The following is a 22,850-nucleotide window of genomic DNA, read 5'->3' on the forward strand; positions in this document are numbered from 1 at the left end:
ATCACCACCACCCGGTCCGAACAGTCTTTAAAACCTTGGTCTGCAAGCTCTTTGCCCACCTCAGGCACATTTATGGGCTCAGCCTGGATATCCATCTGCCTAGCTGGTTGGGAGGGATGCTGCCCTCTACCCAGTGGGCAGAGGCAGGTGTGTGTGCCAGGTGAAGGCTATCACAGGGTGAAGATACAGACATTTTCAGTACCTTGCTCCTCTTGGCACAGTGCTCGGTGCAGGGTAGAGTCAAATGTTTACAGAATTAACAGGTGGCCTGAGGCTGAGGAAAAACCCTGGTGGAATCCAGGAACCGCAGTTTCCAGTGCAGCCATGCACAGAAACGAGACAGGGAGGCTCCTGTACCAGCCAACAAACGAGGAAGAGCCCAGATCCCAGGTCTGGTTGTCTTTATTGAATGCACTCATTCATAGAAACAGAATTGCAACCATAGCATGGAGACACAGAACAGAGCTCTGAAACAAAGACCCAGACCTGCCTCTTCTCCCAGCCCAAGAGCTATAAAAACATGGTGGAGAGAACGAAATACATTCCTGGACCCCAACCCCCTTGGCATCTGGAATGGACTCAGTGGAGTGAAACAGAGCCAAGGACCAGAGTGGCCAGGGCCCAGAGCTGGGTGACTCCATGTAAACACCAAGGCTCTTGGGCCCATGTGACTAACACAGAACTTGGCTAAATACTGGACGGAAACTCAGAAGCCAGCCCTGAGTCCTGTAGTGAGGCAGGGCCAGGGACATACAGGGAGCTGGCATGCCCCCCCCCCCCTCCTCTCTAAAACAGGCACTGAGGCTCCTGCTCCCGTGAAAGAGGCAAAAGGGGGCTGTGTGCTTGGCACCGTTCCTCCATGGCCTCTGTACATTCTTGGGCAGTGTCAATGGCACTGAGGGGCCCCCAGCCGGGGCTTGGCAGGACTGTGGGTGCAGAAGGGGACAGTGAGTTGCCACTTCCCACCAACCCTGGTGCTGGCATCATTCTGCTGGCTGGTGGGATCAGGACATGACCTCTGAATTCAGCCCCCCAGATCAGACTCAAACTGAACTGACTAACTGCTCAAGAGCCAGCTCCAAGCACAGGTCCGAGGGAGGAGGGTCGTACCTAGGCCCTTGCAGGCCTTAGCACCATAAACCTGGCACCAGCTGGCCAGCCCCCAATGTCTCCTACCTGCATCCCTCCTGGCAGGCCAGAGTGGGCAGTGATAGCAGCCAGCTGTAGACCCAGAGAACTAGGGTCCTGGTGCTGGACAGAGAATCAGGCACCAGACTAGAGTCCTGGAGCAGAGCATGGGAGGAAGGGCGGTCTGTGGGTCCTAGGCTGAGAGGAGGGGGGGCTGGGGAGAAGGCAAGGCCTGAAATGGGCTAGGGCATTGTCCTCCCACCTTCCTTCGCCACAGGGACAAACGGAGGAGCCACTGGATAGACAGGACAGATGGACGGACAAGGGTCCTGAGGAGAACCCAACACTGAGAGAGAAAGCAGCAATTTGGCCAGTGTCTGGGGAATGGGGGCAGGCCTCTTCCTCAGCAGAGGCGGCTGCAAGGCTCGATGCCACGGGCAACTGTCCTGAGTCAGGCCTGGGCTGGAATCTCCAAGTCCTGCCACGCCATCCAGTGCTGGGCAGCACAGCTGGGACTCACACCCTTGGTGCTATGGTGGCACCTGGCAGGTGATGCGGAGGCGCTCGGGCCCCATGAGGTGAAGCCTGGGTCCTAGGACGCTGCTAGAAGACATAGATCTTGTCCCGCTGCACTGTGTCTAAGTCGTCATCCAATGTCAGCAAAACCTAAGGGTGGACAGAGGGTCAGGCACAGGGACGGAGGGGCCGTCTGCTCTACCGCCCCCTCTGCCCTCAGGCCAGGCACATTCCACATACCAGGAAGGACCCAAACATGGCAATGGAGGACAGGAAGTGCCAGATGTCGTGATCGTCAAAGAAGTCAAGGAGGATGCAGTCACGGTTGTGCTCTCTGGACTCGGCGGGGGTTTTCTGGCAGAGGGACAGGGCCAGCAGCCTACTAACTCTGCTTTGGCAAGGCCAGGTCCAAACCCACTCCAACCCACTCCATGGCACCCCCTTGTCCCTGACAGGAAGCACTCTGCTCCGACTCATGCCTTACTCTCACCCTCCATGGCTAACAATGGCTTTTCCCAAATACACCAATTCCGCTCTCTGCTTCACCCCACCCGTCAGACATGGCAGGCGGCTGGGATTACCACAGCTTCCACTGAGAAAACCAGGTGGGCCCAGAAGCCCCAGCTCACTGCCTGCCGGGGCTTGGCCTCGCTCTCAAGTGACCTCAGGTGGTTCTGCCCCAAGTACTATACCAGACCATGCTCTGCTCCCAGACAACAGTGGCCATGGCTGACACTCCAGACCCTCTGCTCTACCCACCTCTGTGCCACAAACATTTTCTGACCCTATGTCTGGAACAGCCTATGCCAAGCTCTGAAATCAGTGTGTTCTTGCACATCAAAGTTGCCTTGGTCATTCCAACCTGTGTGACTGCTCAGGTGACAGTGCCTGAGTTACACAGCTCTATCCATGAGACCACGGCCAAGCACAAAGCCTGCCTCCTCCAGGAAGCTCTCCCAGGCCTCCTAACTCAGAAGCCTCACCCTCCTCTCTCCTGCACACTCCACTGCCTTGACTTGCCTTGTCTTTCATTTCAAACATGACCTAGCTATGGGGGGTGTAGCTTAGTGGCAGAGCATGTACTGAGCATGTGCAAGGGCACAGTTTTGATCCTTGGCCTTAAAACAAACCAAAAACCAGACATGAGCTGGCAGTGTCTGTTTTGAACCAGACTGTGAATTCAACACTGTCTAGGCAGAGGCCATGTTATGTTCTTGTTTTGTTCTGTTTTTCAAGACCGGGTTTCTCTATGTGGCCATAGATGTCCTGGAACTCCCTCTGTAGCCCAGGCTGGCCTCAAACTCACAGAGATCCACCTGCCTCTGTCTCCTGAGTGCTGGGATTAAAGGTGTGCGCCACCATGCCCAGCAGACATGTTCAGTTCTGTCACAGATTTATAGCTTGATGCACACCAGGTGTCCTTTGAGACAGTGGAGAAACTGAAGTGTTTGGCTTTAAACCACAGCTGCCACACACTGGCTCTATGCCCTGGGGGATGTCACTCGGCCTCTTTGAGACTCGGCTGCCTTTGAAGTAACAGGCCACATTTCTAGGCTGGCATGTGGATCAGGAGGCTTTAATGAGAAGTCACTAGGAAGGCGTGGCCCCAGGGGGAGAACTTGCCACGGCTTGAGAGCCTGGAGGTGCCTACTCACCTGCCACGTGCTGAGTCCCTGGAAGAAGAAGAAGAGTGCAAAGCCCCAGACCACCGAGGTGCAGATGATGCAAAGGAGGGGGATGAGCTTTATCCTCTCTCCACTTCGGAGCTAGGGAAAGCATGCGGCTGTCAGCCAGGCCCCTCCCGCATGTTCAGGGCTCAACCACAGAACCCAACGAAGTCTCACGCTGGCAGCCTTTGTCTTTACCTGATACCCACCCTGAGCTAGGTGTCCACGTGCCCAGATCCCTGAGCCAACAAGGCACTGGCTGGGCACTCCCTCGCCCTGTACAACATGGAAGGCCACTAGGAGGCACCAGTCCTCAGAGGTTCAGTGAACTCAGGCTGGGGCATGGCTTGGTGGCAGAGCACTTGCTCAGCAGGTGACTCCCAGGGGTACATACAAGAGACTCAAGCCACCCCCAAAGTTCACTGTCATGGATACATGGACAGCGAGGCTCTCTTCCTCTCAGTGCCCCACTGCCCCATAACTGAGGCAGCTCAACCCTTCCCGTTCACCTTCATAATGATGTAAAAGGCGAAATAAAGCAGCAGGTTGCAGATGCCAATCGCCAGCAGGTAGGAGGCGAAGTCATTGGGGCGCATGATGAGTCCATATGCAGCCCTGGAAGAGGGAGTGGGTCTGGGGGAGGGCCTCACCTCTGCCCACACCCCACCATGCCTCATCATTATGTTGGACTGTGTTCAGAGACTCACAGAAGGTTCCAGAAGCCCAGTGACTAACACCTCTCTCTTTAGCCCCATTCTTTGTGGCCAAGGCTTCAAAATTGTCTCTAGCCCCCTAAGTCAGCTAGTGGCTGACTATGTCCCCAGCTGTCTCCACAGCCAATGGCCACACTCACAGAGACCAGTTGATAATGTTGCCCATGACCAGAAGTACCATGCGGTCCTGGAGGGAAGCAGAGACACAGGGACTGAGAGGGGGAGAGACAGGGAGAGAAGCGGCAGAAGGCTCAAGTCAGCCTACCCCACGCTACCCTGGGTTCTCTGACACACCTCGATCCCACGGGGAGGAGGGGAGTCAGAGGAGGAAGGGGATGGGGAGCTGGGCAGGTACCGTATAAAGGGGGCCACTGCACTGGCGGATGCAGTCTGTGTAGAGCACGTGGAGGATGCGGCGGAAGATCCCCGAGTCTGCAATGAGAAGGCCTGGTACTGAAATGCCATGGTTGAGAGGAGCCAGGGACTTCAGAGAGCACAGCCCAGAGAGCACAAGGAGGACTCTCAGTTCCCACCAGTGACTCCTCCAGCCAAGGAGAAATCAAAGGTCCCTTGTGAGTCCAGGTACCCAAGGTCCCCCACACCCTCATACGCCCGGGGCATGCCCTCACCCAGCTTCCAGCGGCCCATGTAATAGAGCTGTGTGCTGAGGAGCAGCGTGGAAATGATATGGATGACTGAGAAGACGATCCAGAAGGCCGTGTTCCCTTTGCCAAAAACCTGTGGGGGAGCCCCCAATGTGGGGTGAGGGGCGCTGAGGGTAGCTGTTCCCAGGCCATCCTATGCCTGCATCCTTACTAGGGCAGGCTGTTTGGTTAGGCTGCCATTATAGAGGGACCACGGACAGCCCCTGAGGGAAGCAGCAGGACCTCTCCTGCAGCGGAGGACAGGGTGAGTGTATGCATGTGCCTTTCTTGTGGGGCATGCAGAGTAGCCCAGGCCCTCACCACGCCCAGAACGGAGAAGAAGATGACGATGGCCAGGCAAGCGTATGCGCTGTAGGCACTGGCGTTGATGTCGGGGTGCCGCTTCTGATACAGCTTCAGCATGCAGAGGCCAGCGATCATGTACATGAAGGAGGTGTCTGCGCAGGAACAGGGCGTGAGCTAGAGACACCCACAGGGACGCCACACACAACTCCAGCCCGGACCGCAAAGAGTGCTTTGGAATGCCATGAGCAAGTTGGAGGGCAAGGACTTCAGCCCTTACCTGCCCCTGAATCATACCACTTGTTAGCCAAAGTCTGCTGCTCCCTGAGGTTAAGGATAACTTAGTTTGAGGGTCTTAGTGAATGAACACCCTGAAGTCAGGGAGTGTTTCCTGAGGATTCTGTCTTTTCAGAGTTTCTGTAGGAATGACTGGAGAGGAGGCAGGATAGATGACCATCCTCTCTCTCTCTCTTTTTCTATATATGTATGTATGTATGTATGTATGTATGTATGTATGTATGTATGTATGTATCTATCTATCTATCTATCTATCTATCTATCTATCTATCTATCGGCTTTTTCAAGACAGGGTTTCTCTGTATGGCCCTGACTGACTGTCCTGGAACTCTCAGATAATAGAGATCTGGGATTAAAGGCGTGTGCCACCACTGCCTGGCTTAGCTGGCCATCTTCTAATATGGGAAGCTGCACTCAGAAGCCAGCCTCCGAGCTTCCTACCAGCTGGTGACCTGGGATGGGAGAGGCCCAGCCAGACAAGGAGGCAGCACTCACCAAACTGGAAGTTGGTGTAGTTGGGGCAGACATGGTAACAAGCACTAAGCAGCCCCTCCATCATCAGCGCTGTGCCCATGGCATAGAACAGACCGAAGTGTTTGGGGATTCCACACTCCTGTGGGGAGAAAGCGAAGGAAGGGAGGTAAGTGAGGTGGTTAGAGAAGGGTCCCAAGTGGAGACCCGAGGGGAGGGGGAGGAAAAGGACTGGGCTACGTGGGGAGTGTGCAGGGTGGGTTGTGTAAGGCGGAGCAGAGAGGGCAGGATAAAACAGCTGAGCAGGGAAAGGGTGGGCAGGGCAAGAGTGGGGAGTGTAGAGCAGAAGGCAGGGAGGGTAGGGAAAATGTGGGCAGGGCAGGGGAGGGTAGGACAGGGCAGGGCAGGGGGGACCTGGGCAGGACAGGGAGGACTTGGGCAAGGCAGGGAGGATCTGGGCAGGGCCAGGGAGCACCTGGGCAGGGCTGGGAGGACCTGGGCAGGATAGGGAGGACCTGGGCAGGGCAGGGAGCACCTGAGCAGGGCAGAGAGGACCTGGGCAGGGCAGGGAGCACCTGGGCAGGGCAGGGAGGACCTGGGCAAGGCAGGGAGGACCTGGGCAGGGCAGGGAGGACCTGAGCAGGGCAGGGAGGACTTGGGCAGGGCAGGGAGGACTTGGGCAGGGCAGGGAGCACCTGGGCAGGGTAGAGAGGACCTGGGCAAGGCAGAGGATCTAGGCAGGGAGGACCTGAACAGGGCAGGGCAAGGCAGATCTGGGCTGGACAGTGCAGGGCAACTTGGGTAAGGTAGAGCAGAACAGGGCATGGCGGGGTCAGGCTAGACAGAGCTGAGTTGGACTAGGCAAGGTCAGTTTGCCAGGTGGAGGCCTTGGTGGGCAGTGTCTGGCTCACCAGAGCATAGAGGTCATTTCGCATCAGGGCCCGGTTGTGATTGATCTCTCGCTGCAGAATGATGAGAAGGAAGAGCAGCCCCAGCAGGATGTACCCCAGGTTGCTGAGGATGTTGTTGAAAGCGCTAGAAGGGACAAGACAGGTACTTAGCTTACACTCAGGCCCTCAGATCCTTCCCTTTCTTCTGCCCAGCGGGCTTCACAAAGCCCCACCCTCCCCTGCTCACTGCTGCTTACCCTCCCCACCCCTGGGCCAGCACAATCCCCACCTGAGGTTGCCCAGAGGGTGGGCACAGAGGAAGTTGTAGTAGCAGATGTCCTGGTTTCCTGTGACATTCACCACCTGTGTGTGTAAGGGGTGCAAAGCTATTAACATGCCTGACTCAGCAAGGAGCCCACGCCACACACCTCTGGGTCCAACCGGCAAAACATGAACAGTATGGCTGACTGACGTGTATACACAGTACCCAGGCTGGTGCTCCTTGACAAAGTATGTGTGTGTATGTGTGTGTGTGTGTGTGTGTGTGTGTGTGTGTGTGTGTGTGTGTGTGTGTGTGGCGCATGCTTCAGATGGCACAGATGCCTACCATTATCCTCTTTATATATGTGACTGACAACTCAAGTTCTTGCCTCACAGTAAGGGGAGGGAAGGGAAGTCACACAAAGTCCTGTGACCTCTATTTTGCAGACCCTACCCCAGCTTCATTCTGTCCCCAATCTGCAGATGGAGAAACTGATGCTCAGAAGCCTAGTGCCTCAAAGTTGGATCTGAAAGCTGTTGCTTGACCTATGACCTCTGTTCACTGCAGTCTCTGTGAGCAATGGCTCTGCAGGGTGAGGCAGAGTCACACACAGATGCTCGAACCCTTGTCCTCTCACCGTCTGGTAGGTGATCACCAGCTGCACCACAGGAAGGGCGTAGAAGACCGCAATGGTGGCTATGTTCCTGAGGGGCGGGAGGGCCGTGGTAAGGTGGGCAGGACCCAAGGAGCTGCCCTGTAGTAACAGGAGTCCCTGCCTGTGTAGCCCACTCACCAGAAGTAAATCTGGTACTTTTTCCGCAAAACACGTTTGTCCTTTCGTGCCAGATCAGCCACGCAGAGATATTGCTAAGGAGAAGCAAGGGTGAGCCTCACTTACCCAGCACCTGGGGGAACCCCTGGCACCCAGGTTAGGGTAGACACACAGGTTAGGGTAGGATTCCCTCAGACAAGTCAGAATTCAGTGGGCAGGGTTCTGGGACTTCCCACTTCTGTGGCTAATTAGGCCAAGAGGGCTTGCCCAATTAGTCTGGAGGGGACTGGAGGCCAGGCTGATTTCTCCTAGAATCAATCCTGCCTGTCCCAGCTCAGCTCTTTCCTTCTGCTCCCCTAACATGCCACAGAGATATGCTGGATGAGGCCTCCACACAGTCCCTTCCTCAGAACCCCCTGACCAGGCCCAGGCCGTGTGTGCCAGACCTTGGTGCGAATGACATTTTTGTCTGAATCAATGTCGGCCAATGTATCATAGTCATCCTCTTCCACAGAGCTCATGGAGTCCAATCGTGGCCGAGTACCCACTGGGTCAAAGGAGCGGTCTAGGAACGGCAAAGGAAAAGGGCTTGGGCCAGCAGGACCGAACAGTGGGTCTACCCCCACCCACCAGAAGCAACTGTCAGAATTATTCAACAATGCGGAAGAGGCTAATTGTGGGCCAGGGCTCAGAGCGGTAGGGCAGGTGGCTCAGGTGCTGGGAGGAGAGGTACTCCTCACTCAGTGGGAACCAGTGGGCAGCTCTGCCAGTGGCCACCGAACAGGAGTGACTCCAGCCCTGCTCCACTCTTGGCTCTGGTCCCTGAGCTGGGGCTTTCCCAGCTAGGACACTGCCTGGACCCCAGACGTAAGTAACAGGGATTGAACTTGGCCAGTCATGCAGATTAGAAGGTGCCCAGTCCTGTTGGGTTCTGAGAAGACACGCCATGGCCACCCGTGGGTTAAAGTCTTAGTATATAGGCAAGTGCTTGAGAAAGAGCATCCATCCTCTGTCTTCATTTCCTCCTGTTACCTCACCTGGCCAAAGCCCTAAAGGCCAGAAGGTGACACCCACACCCAGGATCCCTTGGCCAGCAAGCCAGGGAGGGAGGACCCTGCTAAGAAGACAGCAAACGAGGACCTCTGACTGGTGGCCAGTGCCTGTCTATCTCAGAAGACACGTGGGCTGGCACTGGTGGCACGTGATAGGGAAGCCATGCACTAAGCATCTTTCTGGCCCCAGCGATGGCCAGCTCCATTAACTGACCATCCTGGCAGGAAATGATTGGCAGGGCAGCCCTACCCCCTCCCCACATCTACCCATGGCAATGCACAGCTGCCGCATCTGGCCAGAGGGAAGGCGCCGCTTGAACTGGTCGTGCCCTTCAAAGGAAAGGGAAAGTTACAGGGGAACGGAGGCCAAGTAGGAAGGAGAGGAAGAGGGGGCAGAAGAGCAGCCCTTCCCTGGTTCCAGCGTCTGGCAGAGAGGCAACCGCCCACCAGGAAGTTTCACCTAGTCAACAGCAGCCCTGTAGCACACACCCCACTGCTTGGTCCACTCACCCTGGTAACTGTAAGAGAGGTCTCCTGAACCTGTGCTTTCGACCAGCCCGTCAGTGGATCCGGAACCATTGTCTGCAAGCAGGAATCAGTGGTGAGGCAGCTGAAAGTGACCTCAGAACGAGACTCCAGATCTGTTCTAGAGCGCCCCAGGAGCTGCAAGGGCGTGGCCAACAGAAGGTGGCAGCAGAAGCAGCTGCGGCTGGGCATGCGCAAATACAGTCCTGACTTTGACACGTACCAAAGGAGCCATAGTTGTAACCCTCGTAAGGGGCACTGCCAGGAAACGAATCGGCCAAGACCCGAGGGTGACCTGCAATGAGAAGTCAAGGTCCTCTGAGGCCTGTGGGCAAAGGGAAGCCTACAGCCCGGGAAAAGAGAAGGGAGAACCGAGGAAAGACAGCCACAGAGGAGCCAGGACAGCAATAAGAGAACACAGATCCCCAACCCACCTCACCCACCACCACGTCACTCCAAGCAAACATGCCTCCCTGTGTCCTAAGAGTGGGGACAAGCTGGGCATGGGAGCTCATGCCTGTAATCCTACCACTCGCCTAGCTAAGAGAGGAGGAGCGCTACGTGCCTGAGGCCAGCCTGGACTACATAGTCAGTTTCGGGCTACCATGCGCTACGAATGAGATCTTGTCTAAAAAAGTTTTTAATTTAAAGAAAAGAAAGAAAGAAAAGAAAAAAAAAATAGGTGAAGGATGGTCAAGGAAACAACACATCTAAGCCACCAAGGAAGAAAATGACATCTGGTGCCCAAGTCCCTCCCCTAGACAGCCCTAGGCTTCACCTTCCTCCCCATGGACAGCAGCTCCTCTGCCCACAGCACCTGGAGCTTACCAAGGAGAGAAGCTGAGAGAGAAGTCCAAGCAGGAGGGGAGGCAGAGAGAGAAGGGGTGGAAGAAAGAGAGAGAATGGAAAGTTAATAACTGAGACTGAGCTGCACTGCCTGAGGCAGGCTGGCAGGGTAGCTAGGCACCAGTACAGACCACAGGGAACTTTCCAGGATCTCTATGGAGGGGTGAGTCATGACCCCTGCTTGTGAAATGTTACTCCTAGGCTGAACGTAAAGAAGCTACCGACCCGCCCTCCTCTGACCCTTCCCTTCCCCATCCCTGCCCCCCATCTTCCCACCACAGATCCGCCCACCCCCGTTCCCTGGAGATACCACTTTCTGGGCAGATTCGGTCTATGGCCACTAGCAGAGTCTTCTTCCTTTGCCTGCAGGAATGGAGAGGACAACTGAGGCAGGATGAGGACCTACCCTAGGCTAGGCTAATCTTCCTTCTATCCTCTCTATCCATGTAACTCCTCAATCCTGGGTTTCCCCCACACCAGGGAGTAATGGGGTGTCCCCAGCTTGGGAAGGAGTGATGATAGATGAGCCTGTTTACAAAGAAATGGCCCATGGACCACAGGTCCCACAAGTACCTGTCCTGCCTGCCCCTGAAGACAACTACAAGATCATTCCAGTTGGGATCCCATGCCCCTTGCAGAGGAAGGAACAGCCCAGCAGTCCCACCTTACCTCCAGTTCTCCCAACAGGCCAGGAGCACAGTCAGCAGGTAGAAGGAGAGAAATATGCCCAGGCAAAAGAGCATCCCACCAACGTAGGCCTCAGCTATGGGGAGGGAAACAGGAAGGTGAGAACACAGTAGGCCTTCCCATGCTGCCTCTGGATGCCCAGGGACTGCTGGGATCTGGCTCCTCCTCCCCTGAAGGCAAGGCCCGGCCAGTATAAAGACCTGGCTATTGCTCAATACACCAAACTCTGGCCTGAGCCCATCTGCTCATGTTGTTTCCTAGAACTTTCTCTCCTACTTCTAGAAAGCTCCATGTTGACCTAACCTTCAAACTACAGCTCAGTGACGGTGCCCTCTGGGTGGTCTTTTCTGTTGTACATTTCCACAGTGACCTGTCCTTTGCTCATCCCAACTCTCAGTAGCCTACAGAGCCCTCCTGGCCCCCACCTAAGGGCTTCCTAAGAGCTGTAGTTCTGGCATACACGAGGGCTCAAGAAATACAGAGTAAATAAGCCACAGGAGAGGTGGCTCTCCCTTCTAGCACAATCCTTGATTTTGCTCTTTATTAATTAATTTACTTAGTGTGTATATTGGGTTTATAATTGCTCGTTTAAGATGCATTTATTTCTATTTTTTGTGTGTGAGTTCCTTGCTTGCATGTATGTATGCACACCATCACATGGGTGTCTGTGGAGGCCAAGAGAGTGTATCAGATCCCCTGGAACTAGAGTTACAGATAGTTGGGAGCTGCCATGTGCTTGCTGTGGATTAGCACTTGGGTCCTCTGAAAAAGCAGCCAGTGCTCTTCACAGCTGAGCATTTCTCCAGCCCCAGTTTTGTTTTGTCTTGTTTTGTTTTTTTGAGAAAAGGTCTCATGTTCAAACTGGCTTTGAACTCATGACATAACCAAGGATGAGCTACTGATCTTCCTGTCTCTACCTCCCAACTGCTGGGTTAAAGAGGGGTATGCCACTGTGCCAAGTTCCTTATTTTGATCTTATATTCTCCAATTTAGAAAGAACCCTATTTAAAAACTCAGTATACGCCGGGTGGCGGTGGCGGACGCCTTTAATCTCAGCATTTGGGAGATTAAAGTCTACAAAGAAATGGCCCATGGACCACAGGTCCCACAAGTACCTGTCCTGCCTGCCCCTGAAGCCAACTACAAGATCATCCCAGTTGGGATCCCATGCCCCTTGCAGAGGAAGGAACAGCCCAGCAGTCCCACCTTACCTCTGTGGGACTCATATGTGTCCCACTCATATCTCTGTGAGTTCGAGGCCAGCCTGGTCTACAGAGTGAGATCCAGGACAGGTACCAAAACAACACAGAGAAACCCTGTCTCAAAACAAAACAAAACAAAACAAAACAAAACAAAACAAAAAAAAAAACAAAAAAACAACTCAGTAGACATTGCTGAGCACTGACTAGGAGCCCAATACTCTTCATTCTGGGTTAAACTTCACAACTGAGTGTATCTAACATGACAGATTTCATTATTTCTGTCACAGAGACGGGGACAGAGATCCCACTGCTAAGTAGCAGGGAGCACATGAGAACTTGCTCTTCAGTTTGGCCATGGACCCTGTCCCGTATTCACTGGGATCCACCTTCTGAATTTCTTTGGCTGGAAGCCTGCTCAGAACACTCCTTTCTGTCCCAGTGCCTGCTGGGTAGGAGTGTCCTCGCCACCCTTACCATTCAAAGAACACTTGCTTTCCTGGATCTGAAAGGGAGAAGCAGGGGGTTTGTCCAGCTTTCTCAGGTACCCACACTTACATGTGACAGCTTGAGAAACCAGTACTGATAGGGTTTTCTGACGATGCCCTTGATCCACTGGCTCATCTGGAAGCAAAATGTCAAAGTGAAAAAGAAATGGTTGCTTGGAACTTAGCCAGGGTTGGTGGAACCTGGTCTCAGAGAGTCTAGGGCCCCAAACTCACGTCCATTGGATCCACCAACAGCCACGGAGGCTCGTCTGTCTGCCTGAGCCGTCCCTGGCCAGTGCACAGAACATACCTTCCACAAAAGGGTAGAAGGGCAAGGAGCCCCCGCAGGCCTGGTCCTCGGTCTTTACCACCACTACCACATAAAAGCTGTTGCTGGGGAAGTCTTTACGCTGGAGGAGGAGAAGGACAGACAGTGATCAGCAGCATCATCATTGCCACCACTTTTTTCTTTTATGAACTTTGGACCAGATGCTATAGGCTCTTCTTATAATTTTACTTAATCCTTGCAAAGACCCCCCTCTCTCACGTTTCTGTGATGCTGAGAGTCTAATTACATGGCCTGTCAAATGGCAGGGAGATGCTCTACCACCGGATACACCCACAGGAGAGGTGCCGCCATTATCTTTGTGGAGTTAGGGTTGGAGCCCAAACCTGTACCCACACTCCAGCCAGGTGAACATATGAATGAGCACGTGGCCCACACAGGCTGTCTGGGGCACCAGCCAGTAGAGATGGCCCCACTCACATCTATGAGAACCCAAAATCACAGGAATGGAATATGGGGGTGGTGAAGAATCCAGTAAAGGTTGCTGAATGTGTGACAATGAAAAAGTATTCAAAATCAAATGCATACTACATCCAAGGTGCTTCTAAAAGCACTCACCCCTATATCGGGTGACGTCACCTCAGCCTGGGTTCTGAACACACATGTGCACTTTGTACCATGCATGCCATCACACCACAGGAAGCCAAGGACCACTGTCTGAAAGCCAGCTTGGACGCTAGACTATTGTATGCTCTGAACTGCAGTGTGTTTACGGCATACCCCAAGTTTTCTGCTTTCGTAGAAACATCATGGTTTAGAAACAGAAAAGAAGACGTCTAAGTATTTTCCTCCCATCGTTTCTCAAGCATGTGAGGATAATCAGAACAACTTGGGACTGGATTGGATTAGGTAGGATGCTTGGTTTAAAAAACTGTTTTCTGTTGCTAAAGGACTCAATGAGTTTTGACTTGGGATTAGGATAAGATTTTCAACAATTTCTTTTTTAAAATTATGGAATGCTTCTTGAATTTGCGCATTATCTTTTCGCAGGGGCCGTGCTAACCACTGTACCGTTCCAATTTTATTTATTTCTCATTTATTTTATTTTTTGTGCATTGGCGTGAGGGTATCAGATCCCCTGGAACTAGATTTACAGACAGTCATGAGCTGCCATGTGGGTGCTAGGAATTGAACCTGGGTTCTCTTGGAAGAACAGCCAGTGCTCTTAACTGCTGAACCTCTCTCCAGCCCCCATTCCAATTTTAGTATATGTGTTGCTAAAGTGAGAACTCCACAGCTTCTAAAATGGCCCTAAATATGCTTCCGCCACTTTGTACTATACACTTATGCGAAGTGGCACCCTCAACCCTGACAATAATAAAATAAGAACGCCGCTTCTCAGTAAACCTCTGCTGCTCTCTTGAAGAAGATCTGGTCTGTACTTTCACATTACTTCTGAATAAAATCCCTTGCTGATTAAAACAAAAAACAAAATTAAGAGCCAATGACATGTTTCCGTGGAGGAAAGTTCCTCAAGCACAAAGGTCACAGTGGAAGAAGTTTAAGCAGCCCTCGTGTAAGGCAGGAATGGGCAGAAAGACAAGTACAGGGTGTGGGAAGGGCACCAACCCCATCTCTCGGGTCCTGTGCATTTCCTACCTGCACGGTAATGGCTGCCTTCTTAGTCATGGTCTGGTACATGCCGATGAAAGCCACGTTGTTGTCCAGATCATAGACAGGACACTAGAGGGAGGAAGAAATAGGCAGATGGGCCCTGTCCCTTTTCTCCAATGTCCCAACTACTTTCCGGTGAAGAGAACATGAGAGACAGCTTACCAGGACGTCCTGTATGGAGATGACTGAACAAGGGAAGGCCTTCTTAGAAGTCACCTTGACAATTACAGAGTCCACACCATCAGGAAACTCGTATTTGAAGTACTGAGAACATAGGAAGGGCAGGGAGAGTGCCATCTCAGGAGGGTGCTCTCTCTGCCCCTCGAAAAAGGGATCAGTCTCCTGCAAGGAGGTACCAGAATCTTCTTGGCTACTCAGGGAGAAGAGCCTTGACCATGAATAGCCCACTCCTGCATGACCCTGAGCGCCAATCTCTTGCAACCTCAGCTGGACACATAGGGCAGTGCCTGAGAGGCAGAGCGAGCGGGAAAGACAGCATCCAGACCCTATCACCGCACTGCCCCTGCCTGGCTGTCCATACAGGAGCTCCAAGAGTCCCTCCACAGAGACTGGATTAACATGGTGGCTCTAGAACTCCCCATGACTGCTCCTGCTCTCATGTTCAAGACTCCCCCAATTTTCTTTTTGTTGTTGGTATCTTGAGACAGGGTTTCTGTGTAGCCTGGCTGGCTCAGAACTTACTATGTAGACCAAGCTGGCTTTGAACTCAAGAGATCCACCTGCCTCTGCCTTCCAAATGCTGGGATTAAAGGCGTGTGCCACCACGCCAGGCTAAGAGACCCCCATTTTTGACAAGGGATTTTACCTGGGGCTGGGCTGCAGTGGTATTGAAGGTAAATGGCTCACCAGTCCTACAAGGCAGAGAAGAAGCCCACAGTCACCCCCAAATCTTGGGAAGAAGGCTAGGGCTTTATTGTCCCCTCATTTCACCCTGAATACCTGAGTACAAAATTGTCCACACGGTTGACCCGGAGCTGGTAAGAGGTGTTGACTGGTGACAGGGTGGACACATCCACATAGAAAAACTGGACCTCAGACTCATTCTTGGTGGGGGGCTGACACAGAGTTCGTTCAACTTTTTGGTAGAGGTACTTACGCTGATACCTATGGTCCAAGACAGAGAGGGTGTGACTAGTCCCAGCCAGTCTGGCACGACTGAGAAATGAGGCTGCAACTCTTTCTTTTTTTTTTTTTTTTTTTTGGTTTTTCGAGACAGGGTTTCTCTGTGTAGCTTTGCGCCTTTCCTGGGACTCACTTGGTAGCCCAGGCTGGCCTCGAACTCACAGAGATCCGCCTGGCTCTGCCTCCCGAGTGCTGGGATTAAAGGCGTGCGCCACCACCGCCCGGCGAGGCTGCAACTCTTTCTATCAGGTCCCCATACCTCCCAAGCCCTGGGCTGACAGAGTTGGCCCTCCCGACCCTGGGCTGGGGGGTGGGGGAGGGGGAACAAAAGGGTCTCCCGGGGGAGGCTCCCTGCAAGGCCTGGCTAGGCCACCCCTCCCTTCATCCCCAGGTCCTACTCACAGCCCTCGCAGGATTAGGGGCACCTGGAAGGACACAACGGCCTCTTTCTGGCGGACAACGAACAGCAAAGGCGCCCCTTTCTGCTTGTTCAGGACATTCACAGACACTCGCACGCCCTCAGTCTGCAGATGACAAGGAAGTGCCCTCACTCAAACTCGGCCCCACTGTCCCTCGAACACATGACTCTACACACTGCGTGCCCTGCTCTGCCCTGGGTTATCCATCCTGGGCAGCCAGGATACCATCTATGCTTCTCCTTGCGTGCGAATAAGCCCTGTCTCTAGGAGGGGCTGGCACTGAGGGATGTGAGGCTTGCGGAAGCTCGCTTGCTCTTGGAAGAAGCAGGTTTGTGGAACAGCAGGTCCCAGACATCTGCAGAAGAGGCCTTAGGCGGTTCCAGGATAGCCCACGTGCACAGACATGGACATGTACACTCATATACACACACTGACAGAGGAGAGCAAGTGTCCTCAATCTTCCTCCTCGGGAACTAGGAAACCAGCAAGAAGCTCCGGTTCCACAACTAATCTGGAGGCCGGAGCCCTGCAGGGAGGGGTGAACAGGAACGGTGGGGAGAGTGTTGAAATCCAAGTTACATCTCTATTTCTGACCAAGGGCCAAGCTGGGAAGTGACTTTACACTGGAACGTCAATTCTCCCTCTCTGGGTTAATCCTCCCCTTGCTGTGGGTGAAGCCACACAGGACAGTGAGGGTATATAAGTGACAAATCACAAGAATGTTATTAGTTCCTAGGCTGCCGAAACCAAATCTAAGGGTAGCATTTCCTCCCCCAAGAGGTAGGAGCTCCTTCTAGGATGATGACTCTGGATACTGGATGGAAAGAAGACAGATCAAACGTCAGGAAAATGGATCCTGATGTTAGATCCTGGCCTGCCAGAAACCAAACCCCTCTCCATCCCCAAGAAAACCCCAGATGCCTCATTCTCAACTCCACTGCTTCCCAGTCAGAGAGCCAGGCAGGAGGTCACACAGCCAGGCAGCAGGTATTCTCCAGGCTGCACTCTGCCTGGGCCCAGCTACGCCCGCCTTCGACTTTCACTACTGGGGAGAAATGAGTAAGTCAGACACAGTTCTGAGCTTGAAACAAACTCCCTTTTCTCTCGCCACTTGGCTGGCTTGCGGAGGCCCTTATCTCGGTCATCGTCAACTTACAAGGCCAGCTGGCTTTCGGAGGCAAGGAGGTCTGCCTCCTTCACCTCCCTATGAAGTGTGGCAGCAACTTGCTGGAACAGAGCTTGGTTCTAAGTTGGCCCCATTTGGAGTTGTCTGAGCAAGCCCGGTCGAAGCCAGTTTCCCCCTGACCCCGACCTCACACAGCTTCCAGCGGGAGAGCCAGGGTAGACCTGCCCGGATCACAGCTGGTGGCAGGGAAGCTGCCCAACTGGAGCTGCAGGGAAAGCTGGTGGAGACGAGGCCTGGGCAAGGGGAGGGTGGTTCGGAGGCTGGCGGAGAGGGCAGGGGTGGCATCAAGGCCGGACTGGGCGTCCACCTTTTCGGTCGCCCTGCGGCAGCGGGGCCCCGCGCTCACCCGGTTGCGGGTCACGGTGTGGTTGAAGGTGTAGATGTTGAGCAGCTCGCTGTTGACGTCGTCCGCGTAGGTGCGCTCAAACTCCGCGTCTTTCTGCGAGACGTTCTTGGGCCCCAGAGCCCCCAGGTGGCTCTCGACGGCGACCACCAGGAGCACGCACAAGGGCAGACGCCGGGCGAACATGGCCCGGGGCGACGGGGACTGGCAACAGGACGGCGACCGGGCGCGTTGCGGCTGCCGCAGCAGCTTCCAGCATCTCACCGGGACCAGAACTTTAACCCCGGCCTGAGATAGGACTCGTCCCCTCCCTGGAGCCGCTCCTGGGCCTCACGCGGACCCCAGCTCGCGTGGGCGGCACCGCGACCCGCAACCCCGGCCCGGCCCAGCCCGGCCGGAGACCCGGCGTCCGCTCGCGCCTGGAGAGCGGAGGCGGCGGCGGCCCTGGCCCGGAGGCTTCCCGGACGCGGGCCCTTTAAGGGCGGCGGACGCGGCGCAGAACTCCGGGCCACCAGGCGCCGCGCCGCGGTAAACAGCGGGGCTGCGCCCGCCCGCTGACGTCAGGAGAAACCGACGCGGGTTTAAAGGGCCAGGCCGCCCCTAACTGCTTCCCACGCTGCCGTCGCCGCCTCCTTCGCCGACCCGCCAGGGTCTGGAGGGATTTTTTACTGAAGGATCACTGGGTGTTGGATTCTTGTTTTTGTGGCCCGCGATTTTTGTTTTTTGAGTCAGGGTCTCACATAGCCCAGGCCGGCCTGGAACCTATTGTGTAAGCTTGAGGGCCTTGAACTTCTGATCCTCCTCCCGCCTCTATCGCCTATTATTGGCATTACAGGCGAGATTCACAGCGCCCAGGCAAGTGCTGGGTTTTGTTGACAGCTGTTCTCTTTGCTCAAGCAGGGAATCCCCCCAAAGCCCTTAACCCCAGCTTCATTTTTTCCCCTCCTCACTGGTTCATAAAAACAGAAGAACCACCTGCCTTCTGAATGGAGGCTGAGTTGCCGCTCCACTCCCACTGTAGGGGGCCACACCGTGGCCAGGACTAGGATGTCTTCCAACCTGCCAGCTTCTCTGCAGAGGCTGTTTTTGTTTGCTTTTTTGGTTTTTTGAGACAGGGTTTCTCTGCGTAGTCCTGGCTGTCCTGGAACTCACTCTGTAGACCGGGCTGGTCTCAAACTCACAGAGATCCACCTGCCTCTGCCTCCTGAGTGCTGGGATTAAAAGTGTGCACCACCACCGCCAGGCCTGTTTGTTTGTTTTAACAAAGCCCAAGGAAAGATTCTGACCTTTAGTGTCAATTGGCAAAATCTTTTCGAGGAAATATTTTGGCTCTGTGTTTCTAGAGGTTTAAAAGAACTTTATACCCTTTAATCCAGTCATTCCACTCCTGGGACTGTGTCCTGGGAATAAATAAGATATGCAGGCAGCAATTCGCATCCCCGTGATCTTGAGAAAGCTCAAAAGAAACTGTCCACAGTGAGGGAGTGGTAAGATGCACCATTATGAAGCCATTAAAAATGGATTCTTAATAACACTTAAGGGACATAAAAGTAGGAATTTAGGAATGACACTGTGTAAGTGGTGTATATTCCAAATTTCAGACATAAACAGAAAAACATACATAAAAACTGAGCTGAGATGGCTTAGTGGGTAAAAGCACTTGCCATGTAAAAGCCTGGCCTGAGTTCTACACCAGGAACCCACATAAAAATTTGTCCCTTGACCTCCACACATCTGGCACATGTGCTCACACACATCACACACAGGCACACAAACAATAATAAATGAAATTTACAAGATTTTTTAATGTGAAAAGGGGTGGATGAGGTGGTTCAGAGGGTGCAGGTGCCTGCCATGATGCTTGATGACCCAAGCTCCATCCCTGGGACTCATCGGTGAAGGAGAAGGGAGAAACCTGACTCTGCAAGTTCTCTTCAGATCTCCACATGCGTGCCATAGCATGTGTACCCGACACAAACACACGTACACAATAAAGATACTTAAAAAGAAACACAAAAAGCAGTGGGTTCAGCCCCCAGTATCATAAGTAAATAAATAACTTCCTACAATGATATGTATTGTATTGGTGGTGGTGGTGTGTGTTTGTTTTTCCAGGCAAGGTTTCTCTGTTAGTCCTGGCTGTCCTGGAACTTGCTTTGTAGACCAGGCTGCCCTAAAATTCACAGAGATCCACCTGCCTCTGCCTCCCTAGTGCTGAGATTAAAGGCGTGAGCCACCACCGCCTGGCTGTATTGTATCTTTAGACAAATTACATGTTTAAAGAAAAAGAAATATGGCTAATTCTGAAGTTGTCAGATGTCCTAGCTGAAAGCATGCAGGCCAATGCCACTGCCTCAGCGCACTATCCACTGGCAAGGTTATACCAGTCTGGACGACGTCTGGTACTATCTTCCTACAGGAGCATTCTTCCAATGACCAGCTATAAATAGTTATTCATTCCCACAAATATTTAATAAACACATACTATGTCCCAAATAGTCTTCTAAACTCATGGGTAAATAAGCAGAATTATAGCTGGCCTTTTCAAGCACAGCATGCTTGAAGAACTAGACCACAGCAGGGGCAGCTCTTGGGAGCCTGAGGCATGGCAGTTCCAAGTACAGGTTATAGCCTGGGTAATATAGCAAGGCCCTGAATCAACAACAGGACAGTTTGCCATTGTACACATGGGTTAAGTAAAGTCCAGAAAGTTCATTAGTAGCTCACTACGCTCATCCTTTGGTGGGGGAAGGAGAAAGGGTAGGCATTAAATCCAGGGATTGATTCATGTATGCTAATCCCATGTTCTGCCCCTTGGCTGAGGCCCTAGCCGCTGCGCTGAGGTTTTGTGCCAGCATATCTCAACAGACCTGGGTCTGTGGACCCTCAGACTAGCACGCTACGTAACGGCAAGCTCTTCAAGCAACTGGCCATCACACTCGGAGAATCAGATGGGATTTCCATGTCCCAGTTGGGTTTCATGTCCTCTGTCATCTTGACCCTGCTGTCTTGCCAGTAAATACTCAGAAACTGCAAGAAACACTGTGACACTGACCTCAGGGCTCCCTCCCAGTCTGATGGCATTTAAATGGTCTACTATAGGACAGGACCTTCCCTGGCGGCTGAGAGGAACATAAGCTTCAAGATCAGAGTATCTGCCACAGACTGGTTAGTGCTTTAACTGTACTAACTGGGCTGTGGGTGGATGGCAAGGAAGCAGCATTCTAAATGTGACCCTTGGATGAGTGCCAGGCATGGCGTTACATGACGATACTCTTAGCCACTATGAGGCAGAAGCAGTAGGACCATGAATTCAAGGGTATCCTGGGTTACACAGTAAGACCCTGTTAAAAATCACTAATAATAAACGCACAGCTGGGGCTGAGACCAGAAGTCGTCATATTAACACTCAAGAGCTTTTGCAACAAAGTTGGAGAATGCCTCTGGGGTACACGACTGTGACCTATCCACATTCCTGTTTGGTTATTTTTTCTAGTAACTTCCCCCCTCCCTCAGGTTAGGGTTGTGGGGGCTGGAGTTGGGAGCCATGTTGAGACAGGGTCTCTCTATGTAACCTTAGCTGGCTCAGCACCCATTGTGCAGGCTAGACTGTCCTCAAACACATAGTAGTCCTCCTGCCTCAACCTTTCAAAGTTCTGAGACCACACTTGGCTCTTTCAGAAGGGATCCTTCCCTTGGTCAAGGTCTCAAGGGCTTAACCTCTGAATGGGTAAGACCCTGGTTACCCACACTCTGGACAAGGGCAGCAAGCCCAGAACTTTCCTCTGCTCCTGCCTTTCCCTCTAGGGAGGGACCTGTTATGAATAGGTCCTTTCTGAAACCTGTAGGAGAGGGGAGAAGACCTGGCTTGTTGAAGGCAGGGCTGGGTCTCAAAGCCAGGCTTGTGGGCGCACAGGGAAACTGTGGAGGTCTCAGGAAAGAGCTCTGGCCTTCTGTGCAAGGCCAGCTACTACAGTCCCTGGCATTATATGAAAAGCTCAGCCCAGCCAGGCATGGTGACACATACCTCTAATCACAGCTTTGAAAAGTAAAAGTAGGGAGTTCAAGGCTAGCCTCAGCAACAAGGGACCCAGTCTCTAAAACCAAAACCAAACCAACAAAAGCTCAGGCTAATCTTGGTCCTAAAGGGACAGTTAGATCCCCAGACCCAGAAGACATCTATCTTCCTGTAGGCCATCTTTCCTGAGCTCTGAAGCTCAATGGGCCAAAGAAAAGGGACCATTCACCAGGCAGATGGCAAGGTTTCCAACCTGGCATGGCCCTGGCAGATGGGTTAACCAAATCCAATCAGGTACATACTTTAGGAACCTAGGGGAAAGGATGCAGCCATGCCTATGAGTGGCTGGTAGAATGAAAACAGACTATGGAACTGAGCAGTGTTATAAATTTAACCCAGGGAGAAAGGTTGCAAAACCAAGCCTGTGAAGGAAGCACACTTGAAGTTCCCTGTTCTCGTGTGACTATGAGAGGGGCTGTGTTTGAGCACTGTCTTCCGTCACTCAAGTTCTCTTCCTTCCCAGCACCACCCTTGTGACTGGTTCTCTTTCCTTCAAGAGCTATGGAAATGGCTTTACATCAGGCCAGGACTCAGTTAAACAAGACTTATTCTGCCATTCTGAGAAGTCTCAAACTTCTCACATAGCTTCTCAGGAAAAGGATATACGTGTGTGTGCACAAGTGTGTGCATATAAAAAAACTAATGGTCAACCTTGGATATCATTCTTCAGGTTGCTTATACCATTCACTTGAGAAAGGGTCACTTGCTGGTTTGAAATTCACCAAGCAGGCTAGGCTGACTGGCCAGTGTGCCCCGGTAATCTTCCTACCCAGGCCCCTCCAGCCATAAGATTATGTATGAGTGCTTACCACCATGCTTTTACATAGATTCTAGAGAACAAACTCATGTTCTCCTCCTAGGACAAGCACTTTCTTATCTTCTGAGCCCCTAGAAAAGCAAGGAATTGGAAGTCAAGAACCTGCCCAGCACATGTGGGGCTCCAGGTTTTATCTTTTTTTTTTTTTTTTTAATTTTATTTATTATGTATACAGTGTTCTGCCTGTGTGTGTCCCTGCAGGCCAGAAGAGGGCACCAGATCTCATTATAGATGGTTCTGAGCCACCATGTGGTTGCTGGGAATTGAACTCAGGACCTCTGGAAGAGCAACCAGTGCTCTTAACCTCTGAGCCATCTCTCCAGCCCCCAGGTTTTATCTTTTGAGTCACTAAAAGAAACGAGGCTGCCGGGTGTTAGGACACTGTCCTCTAATTCTAGCGTTCTAAAGTCAGGCTGGAAGGGTGTGAATTTAAAACAAGTGTGA

General features: G+C 52.8%; 1 protein-coding gene and 1 pseudogene across 2 annotated transcripts; both read right to left on the bottom strand.

The window, feature by feature from the left end:
* Positions 1-384: 384 nt before the first annotated feature.
* On the bottom strand, positions 385-17,921 carry Sidt2 (SID1 transmembrane family member 2). 2 transcript variants are annotated; one of them, XM_059267755.1, is made up of 27 exons: positions 17,515-17,921; positions 15,966-16,087; positions 15,381-15,545; positions 15,247-15,292; positions 14,583-14,684; positions 14,406-14,489; positions 12,771-12,870; positions 12,531-12,596; positions 10,756-10,849; positions 10,397-10,449; positions 9,464-9,535; positions 9,226-9,297; positions 8,983-9,045; positions 8,110-8,228; positions 7,685-7,758; positions 7,529-7,595; positions 6,919-6,992; positions 6,651-6,774; positions 5,764-5,881; positions 4,990-5,126; positions 4,654-4,762; positions 4,380-4,456; positions 4,165-4,211; positions 3,821-3,926; positions 3,300-3,410; positions 1,885-1,998; positions 385-1,794 (listed from the first exon to the last, which is right to left on the bottom strand). In XM_059267755.1, the coding sequence occupies exons 1-27, from the start codon at positions 17,695-17,697 to the stop codon at positions 1,732-1,734; spliced, it is 2,562 nt and encodes an 853-aa protein (XP_059123738.1). In that variant the 5' UTR covers positions 17,698-17,921; the 3' UTR covers positions 385-1,731. The 2 variants fall into 2 exon arrangements, with proteins under 2 accessions (XP_059123738.1, XP_059123739.1); XM_059267756.1 differs by lacking the exon at positions 8,983-9,045 and having other exon boundaries at positions 17,515-17,920.
* Positions 13,752-13,852, bottom strand: LOC131915726 (U6 spliceosomal RNA; annotated as a pseudogene).
* Positions 17,922-22,850: the final 4,929 nt, after the last annotated feature.

The sequence above is a fragment of the Peromyscus eremicus genome, chromosome 7, assembly GCF_949786415.1.
Source record: "Peromyscus eremicus chromosome 7, PerEre_H2_v1, whole genome shotgun sequence".
In the NCBI taxonomy this organism is placed as follows: domain Eukaryota; kingdom Metazoa; phylum Chordata; class Mammalia; order Rodentia; family Cricetidae; genus Peromyscus; species Peromyscus eremicus.